The sequence below is a fragment of the Mus musculus genome, chromosome 10 (assembly GCF_000001635.26).
Source record: "Mus musculus strain C57BL/6J chromosome 10, GRCm38.p6 C57BL/6J".
Taxonomy (NCBI): Eukaryota; Metazoa; Chordata; class Mammalia; order Rodentia; family Muridae; genus Mus; species Mus musculus.
The window spans coordinates 79,367,264-79,389,131 of NC_000076.6; the positions used below are offsets into that span (position 1 = coordinate 79,367,264).

The 21,868-nt window shown below is 37.7% G+C and overlaps 1 protein-coding gene across 1 annotated transcript in view; it reads left to right on the forward strand.

Annotated features, from left to right (window-relative positions):
• Nucleotides 1-21,868, forward strand: part of Vmn2r82 (vomeronasal 2, receptor 82) — a 40,176-nt gene that overhangs the window by 10,673 nt on the left and 7,635 nt on the right. Inside the window, exons 2-5 of the mRNA NM_001101572.1 lie at nucleotides 10,534-10,825; nucleotides 11,429-12,238; nucleotides 13,890-14,117; nucleotides 18,089-18,212. Coding sequence (NP_001095042.1) covers nucleotides 10,534-10,825; nucleotides 11,429-12,238; nucleotides 13,890-14,117; nucleotides 18,089-18,212 — 1,454 coding nt within the window. The remainder of the gene's footprint in view (nucleotides 1-10,533; nucleotides 10,826-11,428; nucleotides 12,239-13,889; nucleotides 14,118-18,088; nucleotides 18,213-21,868) is intronic.

Consider the following 21,868-nt stretch of genomic DNA (forward strand, 5'->3'; position numbering starts at 1 on the left):
TATTCTCTTTGGCAATGCTTTTACTTGTAATTCTTGTTCAGTTACCTTGATTATCCATTACCAGAATCCCCTCATTTTGTATACTCTTTGTTGCTTCTATGTTGATTTTCTGGATTAAATATACTTATTCATTTCCTTCACCTCCGTATGTATTTCTATCACCTTCACTTTCTTGACATTTTTTACTGGATTTATAAGTTCCTTTCCATTTTTTATTGTTTGTTTTTCAAATTCTTTAAGGGATTTAATCATTTTTTCTTTATGAATCTCTGTCATTTTCACAAAGTTGTTGTAAAGGTCATTTCCTGTGATTCATTTGTGTTGGGATATTAAGGGTTTATAAATACATATTATAAAGAGATTGCAAGGAAGTAGTACTGTCATGGTGCTTGGAATATTATTCACTGTGTCTATACTGATGTCTAGTCATCTGGATTTGTACCAATTATACATATAGGTACTAACTTTGGATTTGTCTTCCTTGGACTTTCTATAACTTTTTATTTTTCTTCCTTGGTTTCTGGATCATCTCTGGTCTTCTAGACAGAGTGTCATGTGCCTAACTTAAAACACTGCTTATTGTCTCTGTTCTGGTTGGCTGTTGCACTTCTGATGGCCTCAATGACTTCTGATTCATGCAAGCAGGATAGATGGTAGCTCATCTGCTTTAAGGTAAGATGGCTAGCCACCAGAATTAATAGGAGGCTTCTGTCAGAAGTGTGGAGTGTAACATGGTGACAAGTAAAGCAACGGTGATGGGGGATTTACTGTCTTTGGATGGTCAGGGAGGAAAAGCTATCTTACCTGAGGTTCTAGTCTGACATCTGGTTGGGTAGAAGTCTTCTTCCAGAAGTGTGGGCTTCAATATGGAGATAAATAGAGAAGGGAAGATTGGGGTTAAATTGTTTTCCTCCTTTCTTTTTAGGAAAAGACAAATTTAAATTTTTTTGTTTGTTTGTTTGGGGCTGGCTTGGAACTTTTTTTTTCCTTTTTTTCTTTTTAATTAGGTATTTTCCTCATTTACATTTCCCATTCTACCCAAAAAGTCCTCCATACCATCCCGGCCACTCTGCTACCCACCCATACCCACCTTTTGACCCTGGCATTCCCCTGTACTGGGGCATATAAAATTTGCAAGTCCAATGGGCCTCTCTTTCCAGTGATGGCCGACTAGGCCATCTTTTGATACATATGCAGCTAAAGTCAAGAGATCTGAGGTACTGGTTAGTTCATAATGTTGTTCTACCTATAGGGTTGCAGCTCCCTTTAGCTCCTTGAGTATTTTCTCTACCTCCTCCATTGGGGGCCCTGTGATCAATCCATTAATTGACTGTGAGCATCCACTTATGTCTTTGCTAGGCACCGGCATAGTCTCGTTAGAGACAGCTATATCAGGGTCCATTCAGCAAAATCTTGCTAGTGTATGCAATGGTGTGAGCGTTTGGAAGCTGATTATGGGGTGGATCTCTGGATATGGCAGTCACTAGATGGTCTATCCTTTTGTCTCAGCTCCAAAATTTGTCTCTGTAACTCCTTCCAGGGCTGTTTTGTTCCCAATTCTAAGAAGATGCAAAGAGTCCACACTTGGGTCTTCCTTCTTGAGTTTCATGTGTTTTGCAAATTGTAACTTATATCTTGGGTATTCTGGGTTTCTGGGCTAATATCCACTTATGATTGAGTACATATCATGTGAGTTCTTTTGTGATTGTGTTCCCTCACTCAGGATAATGACCTCCAGATCCAACCATTTTCCTAGGAATTTCGTAAATTCATTCTTTTTAATAGCTGAGTAGTACTCCATTGTGTAAAGGTACCACATTTTTTGTATCCATTACTCTGTTGAGGGGCATCTGGGTTCTTTCCAGCATCTGGCTATTATAAATAGGGCTGCTATGAACATAGTGGAGCATGTGTCTTTCTTACCAGTTGGAACATCTTCTGGATATATGCCCAGGAGAGGTATTGCGGGATCCTCCGGTAGTACCATGTCCAATTTTCTGAGAAACTGCCAGACCGATTTCCAGAGTGATTGTACAAGCTTGCAATCCCACCAACAATGGAGGAGTGTTCCTCTTTCTCCACATCCTCACCAGCATCTGCTGTCACCTGAATTTTTGATCTTAGCCATTCTGACTAGGATGAGATGGAATCTCAGGGTTGTTTTAATTTGCATTTCTCTGATGATTAAGGATGGTGAACATTTTTTCAGGTGTTTCTCAGCGATTCGGTATTCCTCAGGTGAGAATTCTTTGTTTAGCTCTGAGCCCCAGTTTTAATGGGGTTATTTGATTTTCTGGAGTCCACCTTCTTCAGTTCTTTATTTATATTGGATATTAGTCCTCTATCTGATTTAGGATAGGTAAAGATCCTTTCCCAATCTGTTGGTGGCCTTTTTGTCTTATTGACGGTGTCTTTTGCCTTACAGAAGCTTTGCAGTTTCATGAGGTCCCATTTGTCGATTCTTGATCATACAGCACAAGCCATTGCTGTTCTATTCAGGACTTTTTCCCCTGTGCCAATATCTTTGAGGCTTTTCCCACTTTCTCCTCTATAAGTTTCAGTGTCTCTGGTTTTATGTGGAGCTCATTGATCCACTTAGATTTGACCTTAGTACAAGGAGATAGGAATGGATCAATTCTAGTTCTTCTACATGAAGACCACCAGTTGTGCCAGCACCATTTGTTGAAAATGCTGTCTTTTTTCCACTGGATGGTTTTAGCTCCCTTATCGAAGATCAAGTGACCATAGATGTGTTGGTTCATTTCTGGGTCTTCAATTCTATTCCATTGGTCCTCTTGTCTGTTGTTATAACATTACCATGATGTTTTTATCACAATTGCTCTGTAGTAATGCTTTACGTCAGGCATGGTGATCCCACCAGAGGTTCTTTTATCCTAGAAGAGTTTTTGATATCCTAGGTTTTTTTGTTATTCCAGATAAATTTGCAGATTGATTTTTCTAATTCGTTGAAGAATTGAGTTGGAATTTTAATGGGGATTGCATTGAATCTGTACATTGCTTTTGGCATGATAATCATTTTTACTATATTGATCCTGCCAATCCATGAGCATGGGAGATCTTTCCATCTTCTGAGATCTTCTTTAATTTCTTTCTTCAGAGACTTGAAGTTCTTATCATACAGATCTTTCACTTCCTTAGTTAGAGTCATGCCAAGGAATTTTATACTATTTGGGACTATCGAGAAGGATGTTGTTTCCCTAATTTCTTTCTCAGCCTGTTTATGATTTGTGTAGAGAAAGGTCATTAACTTGTTTGAGTTAATTTTATATCTAGCTACTTCACCAAAGCTGTTTATCAGTTTTAGGAGTTCTCTGCTGGAATTTTTAGGATCACTTATATATACTATCATATCATCTGCAAAAAGTGATATTTTGACTTCATCTTTTCCAATTTGTATCCCCTTGATCTCCTTTTGTTGTCCAATTGCTCTGGCTAATACTTCAAGTACTATGTTGAAAAGGTAGGGAGAAAGTGGGCAGCCTTGTCTAGTCCCTGATTTTAGTGGGATTGCTTCCAGCTTCTCACCATTTACTTTGATGTTGACTACTGGTTTGCTGTAGATTGCTTTTATCATGTTTAGGTATGGGTCTTGAATTCCTGATCTTTCCAAGACTTTTATCATGAATGGGTTTTGGATTTTGTCAAATGCTTTCTCAGCATCTAATGAGATGATCATGTGGTTTTTGTCTTTGAGTTTGTTTATATAATGGATTACGTTGATGGATTTTCATATATTAAACCATCCCTGGAATAAAACCTACTTGGTCAGGATGGATGATTGTTTGGATGTGTTCTTGGATTTGCTTAGCGAGAATTTTATTGAGTATTTTTGCATCGATATTCAGGAGGGAAATTGGTCTGAAGTTCTCTATCTTTGTTGGATCTTTCTGTGGTTTAGGTATCAGAGTAATTGTGGCTTCATAGAATGAGGTGGGTAGAGTACCTTCTACTTCAATTTTGTGGAATAGTTTGTGCAGAACTGGAATTAGATCTTCTTTGAAGGTCTGATAGAACTCCACGCTAAACACATCTGGTCCTGGGATTTTTTTGATTGGGAGACCATTAATGACTACTTCTATTTCTTTAGGGGATATGGGACTGTTTAGATCGTTAACTTGATCCTGATTTAACTTTGGTACCTGGTATCTGTCTAGAAATTTGTCCATTTCGTCCAGGTTTTCCAGTTTTGTTGAGTATAGCCTTTTGTAGAATGATCTGATGGTGTTTTAGATTCCTTCAGGGTTTGTTGTTATGTCTCCCTTTTCATTTCTGATTTTGTTAATTAGGATGCTGTCCCTGTGCCCTCTAGTGAGTCTGGCTAAGGGTTTATCTATCTTGTTGATTTTCTCAAAGAACCAGCTCCTTGTTTGGTTGTTTCTTTGAATAGTTCTTGTTTCCACTTGCTTGATTTCACTCCTGAGTTTGATGATTTCCTGCCGTGTACTCCTCTTGGGTGAATTTGCTTCCTTTTTTTTTAGAGCCTTTAGGTGTCTTGTCAAGCTACTAGTGTGTGCTCTCTCTAGTTTCTTTTTGGAGGCACTCAGAGCTATGAATTTCCCTCTTAGAAATGCTTTCATAGTGTCCCATAAGTTTGGCTATGTTGTGGCTTTATTTTCATTAAACTCTAAAAAGTCTTTAATTTCTTTCTTTATTCCTTCCTTGACCAAGGTATCATTGAGAAGAGTGTTGTTCATTTTCCACGTGAATGTGTTGGCTTTCCATTATTTATGTTGTTATTGAAGATCAGCCTTAGTCCATGGTGGTCTGAATGGATGCATGGGATGATTTCAATATTTTTGTTCTGTTGAGGCTGGTTTTGTGACCAATATGGTCAGTTTTGGAGAAGGGTCCATGAGGTGCTGAGAAGAAAGTATATCCTTTTGTTTTAGGGTAAAATGTAATGTAGATATCTGTTAAGTCCATTTTTTTAACATCTGTTAGTTTCACTGTGTCCCTGTTTAGTTTCTGTTTCCACGATCTGTCCATTGATGAAAGTGGTGTGTTGCAGTCTCCCACTATTATTGTGTGAGGTGCAATGTGTGCTTTGAGCTTTACTAAAGTGTCTTTAATGAATGTGGCTGCCCTTGCATTTGGAGCATAGATATTCAGAACTGAGAGTTCCTATTCGAGGATTTTACCTTTGATAAGTATGAAGTGTCCCTCCTTATCTTTTTTGATAACTTTGGGTTGGAAGTCGATTTTATTCGATATTAGAATGGCTACTCCAGCTTGTTTCTTCAGACCTTTTCCTTGGAAAATTGTTTTCCAGGCTTTCACTCTGAGGTAGTGTCTGTCTTTTTCTTTGAGATGGGTTTCCTGTAAGCAGCAGAATGTTGGGTCCTGTTTGTGTAGCCAGTCTGTTAGTCTATGTCTTTTTATTGGGGAATTGAGTCCATTGATATTAAGAGATATTAAGGAAGAGCGATTGTTGCTTCATTTTATTTTTGTTGTTAGAGTTAGCATTCTCTTCTTGTAGCTGTCTTCTTTTTGGTTTGTTGAGGGGTTACTTTCTTGCTTTTTCTAGGGCCTGACTTCTGTCCTTGTATTGGCTTTTTTTTCTGTTATTATTCTTTGAAGGGCTGGATTCATGGAATGATAATGTGTGACTTTGGTTTTGTCATGGAAAACTTTGGTTTCTCCATCAATGGTAATTGAGAGTTTGGCTGGGTATAGTAGCCTGGGCTGGCATTTGTGTTCTCTTAAGGTCTGTATAACGTCTGTCCAGGATCTTCTGGCTTTCATAGTCTCTGGTGAAAAGTCTGGTGTAATTGATAGGCCTGCCTTTATATGTTACTTGACCTTTTTCCATTACTGCTTTTAATATTCTATCTTTATTTAGTGCATTTGTTGTTCTGATTATTATGTGTCAGGAGGAATTTCTTTTCTGACCCAGTCTATTTGGAGTTCTGTAGGCTTCTTGTATGTTCATGGGCATCTCTTTCTTTAGGTTTGGGAAGTTTTCTTCTATAATTTTGTTGAAGATATTTGCTGGCCCTTTAAGTTGAAAATCTTCATTCTCATCTACTCCTATTATCCGTAGGTTTGGTCTTCTCATTGTGTCCTGGATTACCTGGATGTTTTGAGTTAGGATCTTTTTGCATTTTGTGTTTTCTTTGATTGTTGTGCCGATGTTCTCTATGGAATCTTCTGCACCTGAGATTCTCTCTTCCATCTCTTGTATTCTGTTGCTGATGCAGATTTCTTTCCAAGGTTTTCTATCTCCAGCATTGCCTCACTTTGGGTTTTCTTTATAGTGTCTACTTCCCTTTTTAGGTCTTGGATGGTTTCATTCGATTCCATCACCTGTTTGGTCGTGTTTCCTGCAATACTTTAAGGGAATTTTGTGCTTCCTCTTTAAGGTCTTCTACCTGTTTAGCTGTGTTCTCCTGTATTTCTTTAAGTGAGTTATTAAAGTCCTTCTTGATGTCCTCTACCATCATCATGAGATATGCTTTTAAATCTGGGTCTAGTGTTTCATGTGTGTTGAGGTGCCCAGGACTGGGTGGGGTGGGAGTGCTGCGTTCTGATGATGGTGAGTGGTCTTGGTTTCTGTTAGTAAGATTCTTACATTTGCCTTTCGCCATCTGGTAATCTCTGGAGTTAGTTGTTGTAGTTGTCTCTGATTAGATCCTGTTCCTCAGGTGTTTACGTTAGCCTCTATCAGCAGAACTTGGAGACTAGATCTCTCCTGAGTTTCAGTGCTCAGAGTACTCTTTGCAGGTAGGTTCTCCTCTTGCAGGGAAGGTGCCCAGATAGCTGGTGTTCAAACCTGTTTCCTGGCAGAAGTTGTGATCCACTCACAGAGGTCTTAAGATCCCGAGGAGGGTCCTGTGTATACCTTACAGGTGTCTGCAGACTCCATGCCCAAGGTACCCCGGTGCTGTCCAGAACGGAAGGGACTTGTGCCCCTGCTCAGGCCGGGTTTTCTGCTTTCCTAACTAATGTAGTCTCAGGTCCCGCAGGATTGGATTGGAGCAGACACTGTTTTCCACTCACCAGAGGTCTTAAGATCCCGTGGCGGGTGTTGTGGGTAGCTGGCAGGTGTCAGCCGACTCTGCGCCCTAGCTACCCCAGTGCTGGCCAGACCAGAAGGGCCAAATTTAAATTTAATATACATGAAATGTAAAGGAAAAATATATACTTTCTGATTGATTTACAACAATACATATAAGCCTTATCTTTCTATAAAAAGTAATATAACTGACTGCAAGAATTCAAGGAAAATGCTGTCATGAAGAAAACATTAAGAGACACAAAGTATACATTTACTTTACTCTTTTTTATCTTAATTGATCTATCCATTTGGATACCTATATTGATCTATATTTCAATAACCTAGTAAATTATAAAATATTAAAATTTTTGCCTGGAAAAAAAAACATATTCTTCATATGCTCCATGAAGGATTTCCACTCAATATTAGAATTCAACAAGAAAGAAGTGTACATTTTCTTAAAAAGTTAAGCAAATTTCAAATAAACTTAACATTTTGATATTTTGACTTAATAAGATGAAGATGAATGATAATCCAGCAGAATGAAAGTTTTGCAATGATAAAATTATGACATTTAACAGCTATCTTCTTTTTAAAGAAAACTTTCCTTTCTTTTATAATTGTACATATGTAGGATATATGACTTTTTTCCTAAGCAGGAATTTATATATAATGTCAAAGTCTGATTAGTTTATTTTCCATATCCATGTAGTGCTCTGTGTTTGTACATTTGCATTCTTCACTTTTATTTCTGATACATTATAAATAATAAGTTCATAATTTATGATATCCCTTAAAATGATGACCAGTAGATACTGTAATTATCTCAATTTTTTTACATAACTAAAACTTTTATTATTTTCATATACACAATGGTGACTCCCTTCCCCGCCTCACCTTGCAGATATTTTCACCACATATGCCCTCCCTCTTCTTTGCCTACAAGAGAGTGTCCTCCTGGTATCCTCCCTCAATGGAACAACCAGGCACTGTAGGATTAGGCATATCTTCTCCCATGAGGCTAGACTAGGCAGTCCTCTGCTATTCATGTACTGTATGAACAGAGCAGCTCATATATGCTCTTTTGTTCGTGCATATGACTCTGGGATTTATGAGGGTTCCAGGTTAGTTGACACTATTGGTCTTCCTTTTAGGTGGCCTTCTCATCCATGCCTTCAGTCCTTCCCATAACACTCCCCTAAGGTTCAATAAGCTTATTCTAACTCCAGGGTTGTCTCCCCTTGTGATTTCCCTGTTGTTTCTATTTCCATTTTTGTATCCTGGATGGTTTTGCTCATTTCCTTCTCCTGTTTGTATTTTCTTTAATTCTTTAATGCATTTTGATGTTTCCTCTTTAAGGGCCTCCAGCTGTTTACCTGTGTTTCCCAGTATTTACTTAAGGGAGCCATTCATGTCCTTCCTATAGTCCTCTATCACCATCATTGTAAGTGATTCTAGATAGGAAACTTGCTCTTCTGGTGTGAACATGCATCCAGTACTTGCCATGGTGGAAGAATTGGATTCTGATAAAGCTAAGTGACCATGGTTTTGGCTGCTTCTGTTCTATTACTGTCTCTGGCCATCTGATTATCTCTCGTGTTACCTGTCCTCACTATATCTGACTGGATCTATCCTTCTTGTGGTCCTGGTTGTGTAAGAACTCCTTAGAGTTCAGCTGTCTCTTTGATCCTGTCATTCTGAGATTCTGGGATCCTGAGATCCTTGGTGTCAGAGCTCCTGGGAATAGAGCTTCTTCTGGGTATTGTGGGACTGGCTGTGGAGATGAGGACCAAGGTCTGCTCAGGGCACCAGCTCAGACTGATAGGAACCTGTGACACTGGTCAGGTGCAGTTTCTTAGTGCCCCGGTCCTGCTGGTCCCAGTTACTTACCATGTTGGGACAGATGTTATGTTCTATGCACCTCTGATCCAATGATCCTGGGTGTGTTAGAGCACTTGAGAGTGGGTCTTCCACTGTGTGTGGAGACTGGTTAATGAGTTGACACCCGAGGTCTGCACTAGGCACTGCCCCAGACTGAATGCAAACTTAATAACGTCTAAGAATATTTGAGACTTTACAGCGAATTTATTCTACTCTTTCGTTTTCTTTGTGGTAGAATCCTTGTATATCCAGGACTTTCGAGATCCCAAACTATAGCACAAACTGCTTTGGAATTTACAGATATGCCTGCTTCTGCTTCTTTATGATAATATTGTAGCAATGTAGTGGGACGCTTGTATATTCTGGTGATATAAACAACGACATAGACACTTTTTCATATTTTAAATCTTAGGCATTTTAGATGAGCAGATTACCAGACAGATTTCAACCTCACTAATTCCAAATCTGGCACTATGTCCTGGATGCAGAAAGCTCTACTTCTCTCCTCATCTTCACATCCAAACAATAATGTTGGTGTCCTGCTAGCAAATCTCTCCCCTTTGCCTTCTGCTTTGAAGAATCCCCATATCTCCTGGAAGTTTTGCTATCCCACTTTCTGCTTAGCTATTAGTGGTCAGATATATATTACATCCAAAAGACAAGTGAAGAAGGATGTATATTCAAAAAATATTAGACCAGTGATGGGATATAGAAATAGCAATTCCTTGAACTGAAAACTAAGATAGAACATTGCTCTCAACAAGTTTGGCAGTAAACAACTTAATATAGTGAAAAAAAGTCACACAAAGTACCCCTACATAGAGACTTGCCATCATGCCTATACTTTTCAGTGCTTTATTAAGAACCCTTTTGTGGGATAATACACCATGCCAGAAAGCATAAGCTTGAGTGGTTCTGACAACCCAACAGCCATGTACCCACCTGAGATGGTAGGCATCTCCCTATACCCTACTTGATTCCTTAATTGACACATGTGCCATATTTCCCACAAAAGGAAAAATCACCTGTGATCACATGTAGAAAACTAAAGTTCTTTATGCTAATGAGGAATGCAGAGTCCCTGAGGTTTTACCCAATAAGATTGCCTTCCTGAACATTATTTCTTACAAAACGTATTTAATCTCTAGTACATGCTTAGAATGTGATATGCACTTATTTTCCAAGATGTACAAACAATAAAGTTTGTACAAAATCAAAATCTTGCCGCAGATAGATTGAAATTGTAAAGTAAGTTCTTTCACAATAATCTACCACAGGAATCTGGTAGCTTTATGAAGAATCAATTATTTTGCATAATTTTTGATATTGGAAGAGAAGAAGAGTGGATAACTTGGAAGAAATATACTTGATTTTATGGTTGAATTATGTTATATTTCCACATCTACAAACAAGAGAAAGCAAGCTCTCTTGGGTCTATAATTAACAAGGTCCCCCTTTCAGGATCTCATTAACTACAATTGTCATAGCATACCATTTTAATTGAAAAAAATTCATTGGCTGACCTAAAAGTGTGGGTTCTAAGCAAACACAACCATTCAAAGTATAGAACTAGTGCACTAAAATTGTGTATAATTATTATGAGTTCCCCACGTGAATGCTGTGATACTTCTCTGCAGGATAAATGCACGAAACTACCAACTCGTTTTGGCCATGTTATTTGCCGTCAATGAGATAAACTTGAACTCTCATATTTTACCAAACACCTCTCTTGGACTTGAGATTTATAATCTGCCAGCTATTGGAAGGAATATTTTTAGGACTGTATTCTCTTGGCTCACGGGTTTGAGTAGTGTGATCCCTAATTATACATGTAGAAAAGAAAGCAAATCAGCTGCTACACTTACTGGGCTATCATGGAAAACATCTGAAACAATTTGGACCATATTGGATCTTTACAAATTTCCTCAGGTGAGTGCAAGTGATGTGAGTGATGAGCAGCCAGAACTCTTTTCTCTGAATTTAGCTGTTTGTAAAATGAAAGGAACAGAGTTTGATTACTTAAGTTGAAATATCATCTACAAAGACAAAGACACATTGGGGTTTTTTGGTGGGGGGGTTGTTATGGTTTTTTGTTGTTGTTGTTTTGTTTTGTTTTTTTTACTTTTGAATATAGAATACTGGCTGATTTTGTGTCAACTTGACCCAGGCTGGAGTTATCACAGAGAAAGGAGCTTCAGTTTAGAAAATGCCTCCAGAAGACACGGCTGCAAGGCATTTTCACAATTAGTGATTGAGAGGTGAGGGCCCATTGTGGGTGGTGCCATCCCTGGGCTGGTAGTCTTGGGTTCTATAAGAAAGCAAGCTGAACAAGCCAAGGGAACATGCCAGTAACATCCCTCCACAGACTTTGCATCAGCTCCTGATTCCTGACCTGCTTGCGTTCCAATACTAACTTCCTTTGGTGATCAACAACAATGTGGAAAGTTTAATAATTTCATTTTATCTTTTAAGACCAAGACATTTTGAATGGCAATTCTTGTTCTCCATTTTAACATTTTGTATTTCTTTCAGCTTACTTTTGGGCCTTTTGATCCTGTTCAGATTGATAGAAACCAGTTTCGATCTCTCTACCAGGTGGCCCCCAAAGACACAGCTCTGTTGTCTGGTATTGCCTCTTTGATGCTTCATTTCAACTGGAACTGGGTGGGACTCCTCATCCCAGCTGACCAGAGAGGTGCTCAGTTTTTATCAGACTTTAGAAAGGAGCTAGACAAAACTAGAATCTGCATAGCTTTTGTGCAAACAGTATTATATCTGGGGGAAACCCTACTTCGTTTGCTATCACAAGATCATATCCACATTCTAGAATCATCGACCGCAGACGTGATTGTAATTTATGGACCCACTTCTATTCTATTAACCTTAATAGAAAGCACATATAGAAAGTACAACATGAAAAAAATTTGGGTTATGAATACAAAATGGTTTTGCCCCAATATAGAACTATATAATATGTTAGAATTATCCCATGGGGCTCTCATTTTTTCACCCCATTATGAGGAGATTGCTGGTTTCAAAAAGTTTATGCAAGAAGCCACCCCCATCAAGTACCCAGAAGATATTTTTCTTCATATATTGTGGTACTGGTATTTCAAATGCTCATTTTTGCATTTTGAATGTAAAATATTTAAAAACTGTCTGCAGAATGCCTCTTTGGAATTGTTGCCAGGGAATATTTTTACAATGACCATGACTGAAGAGAGTTACTATGTGTATAATGCTGTGTATGCAGTGGCCCACAGTCTGCATGAGGAGACACTCAGTCAAATACAATATCAACCACAGTCAAATATTGATAGGACTTTGTTATTCCCCTGGCAGGTAATGTGAATTCCTTGTATTTTAACCTCCCCAATATGACATCAGATGCTTTAAAAGCTCTCAAACTAGTTATGCTAGATTACTTTTTCCATTCAATAATCTATAAGAGGTAGCATATATTTCGGTGCCTAGATATCAATGTACATATATGTTTATAAACATGATTAATAAGTGCACCTGTGGAAGATTGCATTTAACAGAATAATTCTTATTTTGGTAGAAAAAATATGGATATTTCTCTTTGCAATTTCTCAGAAGGAAAACCCAGGTTTTTAATGATGCACCTAACCCTTAAGAGGTTTGATGTCTCAGGGTGGGTAACATGCAGAGAAGGCTCCACCATCTCAGAGAAGAAGGTGATGGGCAACAGGGATATGGGTTGTCTGAGGGATAGCCTGGAAAGAAGAGCTGCAGGCAGAATGGAATTGAATAACTAAACTTAAAATAATATGGATAATAGAAAAAATAATTATCTACATCCACCTTATCAAGGGGATTTAGGAAGTAAAATGATAATTGTCAGAAGAAAGATGACTAGAGGGTAAAGAAAATAAACATATTGATTAGAGATTACATTACTAGAGATAAACAAGATTAATTTATTTTTCTTCATTCTGACCTATAGTTAGTAGTAGTGGGTGTTCACAGTTGTCAATTTTACTGAATCTGGAATTATCTACAACTCAAAAGCATGCCTGTAGGGTCTCCTAGAGTTGCCATGGTATAGTTGGCTTGAGAGGTATGTGTCATGAGGTTATGGGTGTTTTCATCTTCGGATCCTGGAGAATTTTCTGTGCTTTTTTATTCTTAGGAACCGTAAGCACTCTCTAAGGTAGTAAAACATATAGGCCAACTGTCCCCCTCTGGATTCCATAGACGTTATCAAAATATGTAGGTTATCAAAATATGTAGATCTTGGCTAAAAATTCATGTTAAACAACACTGTCTAATTTGCAAACTGCTATTATATTCTACATTGTTATGTTTATTAACGTCTAATTTTTTAACTAAACAGTCTGTATACAAAACAAAACAAAGAAAATCAAGTATTCATGTTGATTTTATGCAAAATATATCCAATATTCCTGGATGCCATTAGAATTTTTATGTGCTAAAATCACTCCTGATTATCCACGAAACTCAAATTACCTCATCATAAATATAGAGGCTAAGAAATTTTCAGAAACTATAAGAAGATAGCTAGTTTTCAGAGAAGTTGAGGTTTGTTTACTATATAGTTCTTGATCATTTTTCAATACTTGGCATAATTCTAAAACAATTAAAAAATAATGGAGCAAAGTAGACTCCTTTGCCATTATTGTACAGATTCTTAGAATTATGTCTTATTCCATTAGATCATAGTGATAGAAATGATGAACTTAGAATCTTTTTTTTTGAAAAAGTTGAAACTTGTTTTCTCTCTTATCCTTGATTGTTTGGCACTGCTTGACAAATTATATTCTATACAAACTGACATTTACAAAAACAAATATTTATATTCTGCTAAGCTTTCCTTTGTTCAACCCCATAGGTAATTAATTAAAACAGCATTAACATGGTATATTACATACATGATACATTTACAGTCAGAACATAACTTCTTATGACTCTATAACTGCAATTTCATGACAGGATTTCATAAATGTTTTAGCTTCACCCTTTTCTGAAGAAGATTCAAGTGAAAAATTCTGTTGGGGACGATGTGGTTCTGGACTGGAAAAGGAAGGCAGATCCAGAGTATGATATTACCAACATTTGGAATTTCCCAACAGGTCTTTCACTATTAGTGAAAGTGGGTACATTTGTTCCCAGTGCTCCCAAAGGGAAACAATTGTCAATGTCTGAATATATGATTAACTGGCCCATAGGATTTACAGAGGTGGGTGTGTTTCTAATAGAAGTAAATATTATATGTTTCTGGATGTAATGACTCTTGGTTGGTATTATTGACCACATCAATACACTAAAAACTATCAATCTTAAGGTTTTTGCTGATGACTCATTCTGGTGGATGTGTTTTAAATATTTTCCAATTATCTATTCATTTTGTCATTTTAAAAAAGGATATCAATTAGCCTTTTCTGAGGACATTGTAATAAAAGAAATATCAGGATGTTTATATTGACTTCCTAAGTCATTGGGAAATTTATTTTCAAAATAACATAAATTGCAATAACCTGGCAAGAGGAATCTTAGTAGGAATAATATTTCCAAACCTCTTTCATCAAGCAAAACCTGTCAAGTATTGTACTTTAAAAGGGCTTACACATAAGGGACCATTATACTGAGAGTGGACTTATTTCCCTAATTTATGAAAATTAAGAGAAAGAAATTAGTGAAACAACACTCTTTAGAATAGTCAACAGGTCTTTCAATATTAGTGAAAGTGGATACATCTACTCACAGTTCTGAGGAACAAATGTCTATATCTGAATATAGGACTAATTGGCCCAGAGGTGGGTATGTCTCTATTATAAATAAATATTATGTTTCTGAATCTAATGACCCTTGGTTGCTATTATGGACCACATCAATACCCAAGCAAATCAAAGGATATGAATGAAAATAACCTCAAATCCCTGAATAAAGAAACTGAAGTTTTCAGAAGATAGAAAGATCTTCCATTCTCATAGATTAGTTAGATAAACCTAGTGACAATGAACTATTTTTTGACTTTTACTAAAATTCCACATATTTAACAAAGCGATATGCAAATGCAATGCAATTCCTATCAAAAGTACCACACAATCATTTACAGACTTTGGAAGAGCAATTATCAAATTCATATGGAAGAACAACAAGCCAGGATGCAAAACTGAACCTTACCAATAAAATAATCTCTGGAGCAATTACCATCCTTGGTCTCAAGTTGAACTACAGAGCAACGGTATAAAAACTGCTTGGTTTTGGTATAGAAAGAAGGTAGTTAATCAGTGGAATGAAATCCATTCCCAGAAGTACACTTATAGACACTTGACTTTGACAAGAAGTTAAAAAACCATACAATGAAAAAAAGAAAGCATCTTCAGCAAATGATTCTGGTACAACTGGATATTTGCTTTGTAGAACAATGGAAATAGGCATTCATCACTCCTCAAAACACCCAAGTAGAAGTGGGTTAAAGACCTCACCATAATACCAGATACACTTAATATAATTGAAGAGAAATTGGTGAATAGTCTTGAACCCATTGTTGCAGAAGACAATATCCTGGGTGGATCATGGAACAATTAATAGATGGGACCTCATGACCCTGGAAAGCTTCCATAAGGCCTAGAACAGTATCAAAAGGACAAACATGGGAGCTGCTAATCGGGAAACAATCTTCACTAACACTACATCCAACAGTGGTCTAATATTCCAAATAATAAGGTACTCAAGAAGTTAGATTCTAAAATTGAAAAGTGAATAACCCAATAAAAAATGTGATAAAAAGCTACACAGAGAATTTTCAAAAGAGGAGTCTCAAATGTATTAGAAGTGGTTAAAGATATGTTCAACAATCTTAGTGATCAGGGAAATGTAAATCAAAATGACCCTGAGAATCAGTCTGACACAAACAAAATGGCCAAGATAAAAACTGAAGAGATAGCTTCTGTTAATGAGGACATAGAGAAATAGGAACACTAGTCCATTGCTGTTGAGATTGCAAACTTGTGCAAGGACATAGGAAAGCAATCTGGTAGTTGCTCAGAAACCTGGAAATAATACTACATGAAGATACAGATGTACTGCTCCTGGGCATATAGTCAAAACTGCTCCACCAGATTAGGTAATGTGCTCCACTATGTTTATAGTAGCCTGATTTGTTATAGCCAGAAACTGAAAGCAACCCAGACGTCCCTCAACCAATATTTACAGATAGATAGATAGATAGATAGATAGATAGATAGATAGATAGATAGATAGATGAAAATGTAGTTAACTTACACAATGCTATACTATGCAGCTATAAAAATTAGGACATTAAAATTTCCAAGAAATTGGATAGAAATAGAAAATATCACCCTCAATGAGGTAGCCTAGACTCAAAAGACATGAATAGTATACACTTACTTATAAGAAATATTAGTGACTAAGAACATGATATACATTTTACAATCCATAGCCCCAAAGAAAAGGGGAGGCCAAATCGAGGATACTTGAATGTCACTTAGAAGGGGTATAAAATAATCGTAAGAGGTAAATGGAGGGAGGTAACTTTCTGTGGTAGGGAATACTGGTTTCAGTATCAGGTCTTAGAAGAGTCAGAAAAGATGTTCAGATAGGAGAACGAAAGGTGACCTGTACCTGCCAGGAGTGGAGGAGTTAGGGAAATATCAAGGAAGAGTCAAAGACATGGCATTTGGAAGGCCAACAGTAGTTAGTGCATGTGATGATAACTAAGACCAATAGCACTACAGTTATGGCACATAAAGAGGACACCTTCTATAGCCAAGCGTTTCCAGCAGTGGAGGGATAAGGACAACAACATAGCCACAAATTTTTGACCCAAAAATAGTCCTAGCTGCAAGAAATGCAGAGATGTTGCAGAGACTGAGAGAATGGCCAACCAATAACTGGCCCAACTTCAGAAACACTCCAGGGGAAAGTATCAATCCCTGACACAAATAATGGTACCTGTTATGCTTGCAAAGAAGAACCTAGTTTAACTGTCCTTCCAGAGGCTCCACCCAGCAGCTAACTGAAACAAGCAAAGAGGCTCACAGCCTAACACTGGACACAGTTACAGAACAATTATGGAAGTATTGGAGCTCAGAAATGTTTAAGAACTATACAGGAAGATCAAGTCATATAAACTCGACTCTTGGGGAATCTCACAGATTGAGTCACAAATCACAGTGTACATGGGTTGGACTTATACTCACCCACCCACAATATTTGTAGCATATGTGCAGCTCAATATGCATGTGAGTTCCCCAAGAGCTGTAGTGGGGGCTGTCCTTAAGCTGATACCTCTCTGGAGAATTCATTCCACAACTGAGCTGCCTTCTTTGGCCAGAGTGGAAGAGGATGTGGCTAATCCTGGAGAATCTTGGTGTGCCAGGGTGGCAGGATAAATAGTGGTTGCACACCCTTCCAGCAGAGAAGGGGAGGGGGGACTCTTTGGGGGTGAACCAGGAGGGGCAGCATTTGATGTATAAATGGAATAAAATATTAATTAATGGAAAAATAACTAACATCACAAATGGCCTATAAAACGTGGGTTGTGGCAGGTGGTCCTTAGTTGTTAAGAATCTAAGGTGAGAAAGACACTATTACCAAACAGTAAACAGAAATAGTGCGTGTTCTCCATTTCCATTACTTTCTCAAAGGTTGTGCTTCAACTCCAGTACGTATTTCCACTCATGATAAACCTTTCTATCCACAATTTGCTATGGTCATGCTGTTTTATCACGGTAAGTCACTTAGCTTAGACAGTCACATTCAATTTTCAGGTGGCCTTTGATTTCAAGCCTTTGACAAATAAAGAACAAAGTGATTATTTCCCTTTTATACTTAACTGTATTGTTGGAAACATATAGGCAACAAAATTAATATGAGGATAGAAAAATTTCATTTGGAACATCACATTTTGAGGGTAGAGTTCCCTAAGGCAGAGGATTATGACAGTGCTGATTTTAGGACACTGGGCAGATTTCATTAAATTCAGGAAAAGGAAAGTGATGGCCGTTGCTGACCAAAGGTCATTTCCACTTTCATTCAATGGCCAATGGAGTCAAACAGCAAAAACCAACATATTTAGATAGTAATTTTAATTAATATACTTTCTGTATTACAAAATATATACTTTACTTGTGCACTAATTAAGAGCTAAGTGTTTTGTATCTTGTATTTAATATTTTTCAGATTCCTCACTCTGTATGCAGTGAGAGCTGCAATCCTGGATTCAGGAAAGTTGCCCTGGAGAGCAAGCCTACCTGTTGCTTTGACTGCACTCCTTGCCCAGACAATGAGATTTCCAATGAAACAGGTGAAGGACAAGTTTCTCAGAGGATTTTCCATTCTTTCTACAGTGCTCTCACAAAACTAAGTAAAGGAAAAAAATGAGACAAGGGAAACACATGGCCATTACGTTACTTCAGTTTAACAACTGAATCTTTTACATGTATGTTCTATTAAAATAACACATAGGAATGACTCACCTTTTCAAGTCATTGTAGGCATTGTGGCATCAAGAATTCACTTCCTCACAGCAGAGACGAATGTGAAATTTCAGCATAAATTTAATCAACAATATTCTGAGTATTAAGTCTTTGGAATCTTGGCCAGGTGGTGGTGGCACATGCCTTTATTCCCAGCACTTGGGCGACAGAGGCAGGTGGATAATCTGAGTACAAGGCTAGCCTGGTCTACAGAGTGGGTTCCAGGACAGCCAGGACTACACAGAGAAACCCTGTCTCAAAAAAAAAAAAAAAAGTCTTTGTAATCTTGAACACATACTTTAATGACACTTCCATTACATTTAAAATTGAATAATTTTAGCTTTACCATAGTAGTTCCAAAATTCATAATCGTCTTATTTCATACAGTGGACCCAGAAAGCTAGTTCATGTCCCCAGTTGCAATTTTCTGTGTTTGACCTGTTTTATGGCATAAGAAAGTTTCTAAATTAATTTAATTACAATATTTTATTGCCAGGCTTTCTTCAACCCAGTTAATGCATCTGAAACAATAGGTTAGACAAAGAAATTAAGTTATTGTGAACAGGCTGAAAGACAGACAGTCAAAGATGTAAGGGATGCAATTAAAAAACTGAATACATATTTTGTATAGAATTTTATAAATTAATTCACATTTTTCAAGAAGCATAATTATTTTATATATTTAATATTTTCATATCTACTAATGAAGTTGAAACTATACTTATGTACCACTTGAAAATATTATTGTAACTGACTCAACAGTGGGAATGTCCACAAAGTTTAGAATATGTTGTGTTACTCATTAACTCATTAACATCCAAATATCAATAGTGTATGTATGTTCTCATTAGAACTACTGGAAACAAATATAAATGTGTAGAAAGGTCATGTGACATCCTTTAAAATGAGAACTGGTCACATATCCACGTTTTGATGCACTGGTAGATGGGTGAATGTAATGTTGCTGGAGTGAATATGCCAAGATCTACTGAACACTGCACACACCTGTATTCATACATCAAGACATGAAGTGAAGAATAATAAGTTCCAGAAAATTTGGGGGAAATTTTAAACTATGTCAAAATAAGAACAACAAGCATGAGTCAGTCACAAGGTGACTGCAATCAGCAAGTGTAGAATAAGCATTGTGCCACTCCAGGTTGAATAGTAAACATAAGTAGAAGGGACTTGCAGTTAATAACATGGATGTGAAAAAGAAAGCTATTTGTTGATTCTTTCAGGATTTTTCGTGAAATAAATTCCATTTTCTTTTTTTTTTCTTTTTTTAACCTTTTTTTATTAGATATTTTCTTTATATACATTTCAAATGCTATCCCGAAAGTTCCCTATACCCTCCCTCCACCCTGCTCCCCGACCAACCCACTCATGCTTCTTGGCCCCGGCATTCACCTGTACTGGGGCATATAAAGTTTGCAATACCAAGGGGCCTCTCTTCCCTGTGATGGCTCACTAGGCCATCTTCTGCTACAAATGCAGCTAGCGATACGAGCTCTGGTGGTACTGGTTAGTTCATATTGTTGTTCCACCTATAGGGTTGCTGACCCCTTCAGCTCCTTGGGTGCTTTCTCTAGCTTCTCCATTGGGAGCCCTGTGTTCCAACCTATAGATGACTGTGAGCATCCACTTCTGTATTTGCCAGGCACTGGCATAGCCTCATACGGGACAGCTATAACAGGGTCCCTTCAGCAAAATCTTTCTGGCATATGCAATAGTATCTGGGTTTGGTGGCTGATTATGGGATGGATCCCCAGGTGGAGTAGTCTCTGCATAGTCCATCCTTTCATCTTAGCTCCAAACTTTGTCTTTGTAACTTCTTTCATGGGTATTTTGTTCCCTATTCTAAGGAGGAATGAAGTATCCACCCATTGGTCTTCCCTCTCCTTGATTTTCTTGTGTTTTGCAAATTGTATCTTGGGTGTTCTATGTTTCTAGGTTAATATCCACTTGTCAGTGAGTGCATATCTAATCACTTCTTTTGTGACTGGGTTACCTCACTAAGGATGATATCCTCCAGATACATCCATTTGTCCAAGAACTTCATAAATCCATTGTTTTTAATAGCTGATGGTACTTAATGTACTTAATGGTACTCCATTGTGTAAATGTACCACATTTTCTGTACCCATTCTTCTGTTGAGGGACATCAGGGTTCTTTCCAGCTTCTGGCTATTATAAATAAGGCTGATATGAACATAGTGGAGCATGTGTTCTTATTACCAGTTGGAACTTCTTCTGGGTATATGCCCAGGAGAGGTATTGCTGGATCTTCCAGTAGTATTATGTCCAATTTTCTGAGGAACCTCCAGACTGACTTCCAGAGTGGTTGTACTATATGTACACTGTATTACACATATCTCATTTCTGACAGGGGCACGATAATTTTGTTTTTATTATTAATTCTACATCCCAATCCATGCCTCACATCCTGTCCTCATCCTCAGAAAGTCCCTCTCCTATCCACTTTCTCATTATCCAATGAGAGGCAGGAGCCAGCACTTTGGCTGTCTTCTAACCTGGCTATTATTTGTCTACATCGCTAGTCAAGTCCTTTTCTACTGAGGCCAGAGAAGGCAGCCAAGTTAGAAAAACACTTGACAGAAAAATCAAGCACTGCATAGATAGCTATCTTTTCATTTCTTTGCTGCTCATATGCTCCATATGTAGGGAGGGGCAGGTTTTGTGTGAGAGTGTCTGCATCTGTTTCATTCAGCAGAAGAGACTATCACTAATAATTTCAGGGATTGGTATTTTCCAATGGGATGAGACTGAAATGGGACCATCATCTCTATTGGTTTCATTGGGAATTGGTTTTCTCTACCCTAAGTTTCTACTCCAACCCCTGTTTCTGCATCATGTGTTCAAAGGATGAATTTGGTGTCAAAAATTGTGTCTGTGAGTTGGTTTCCCTATTGCTTCAATAGGGGCTTCCTGCCTCAAGAAGGTAGAATTTTCAGGTTCCAAAGAACCACTATTATGACTCTGAGCTAAGGTCACCCCCTTTGATTGCTGGGGGCTCCCATATCCCAGATCTTTATCATATCCTCATAATACTTGCCATCCTATACCTCACACTATGGATTTCTAGTCTCTCTCCTGACATTCTATCCCTCTCCTGTGTTTCTCTGTACACTTGACCAGGAACACTCCAAGTCACCTCCTTGTCCCCTCTGCCACCCAGATTCCTCATTCCGTCTGCCTCCTATAACTATTATATTCTACCTTCTAAGTGAGAATCAAGTACCCTCACTTGAGTGCTACTTTTACTTTAGCTTTGGGTCTTTAGTGTGTATTGTGTGTATCCTGTACTTATGGATAATATCCAAGTATAATTGTGAACATACCATGATAATTCTTTGGGGTTACCAATCTCTGGATGATAGTCTCAAGTTCCATCAATTTCCCTGCAAAATTCATAATGTCCTTGTTTTTAATGGCTGAATAGTACTCCATTCTGTAGGCATAC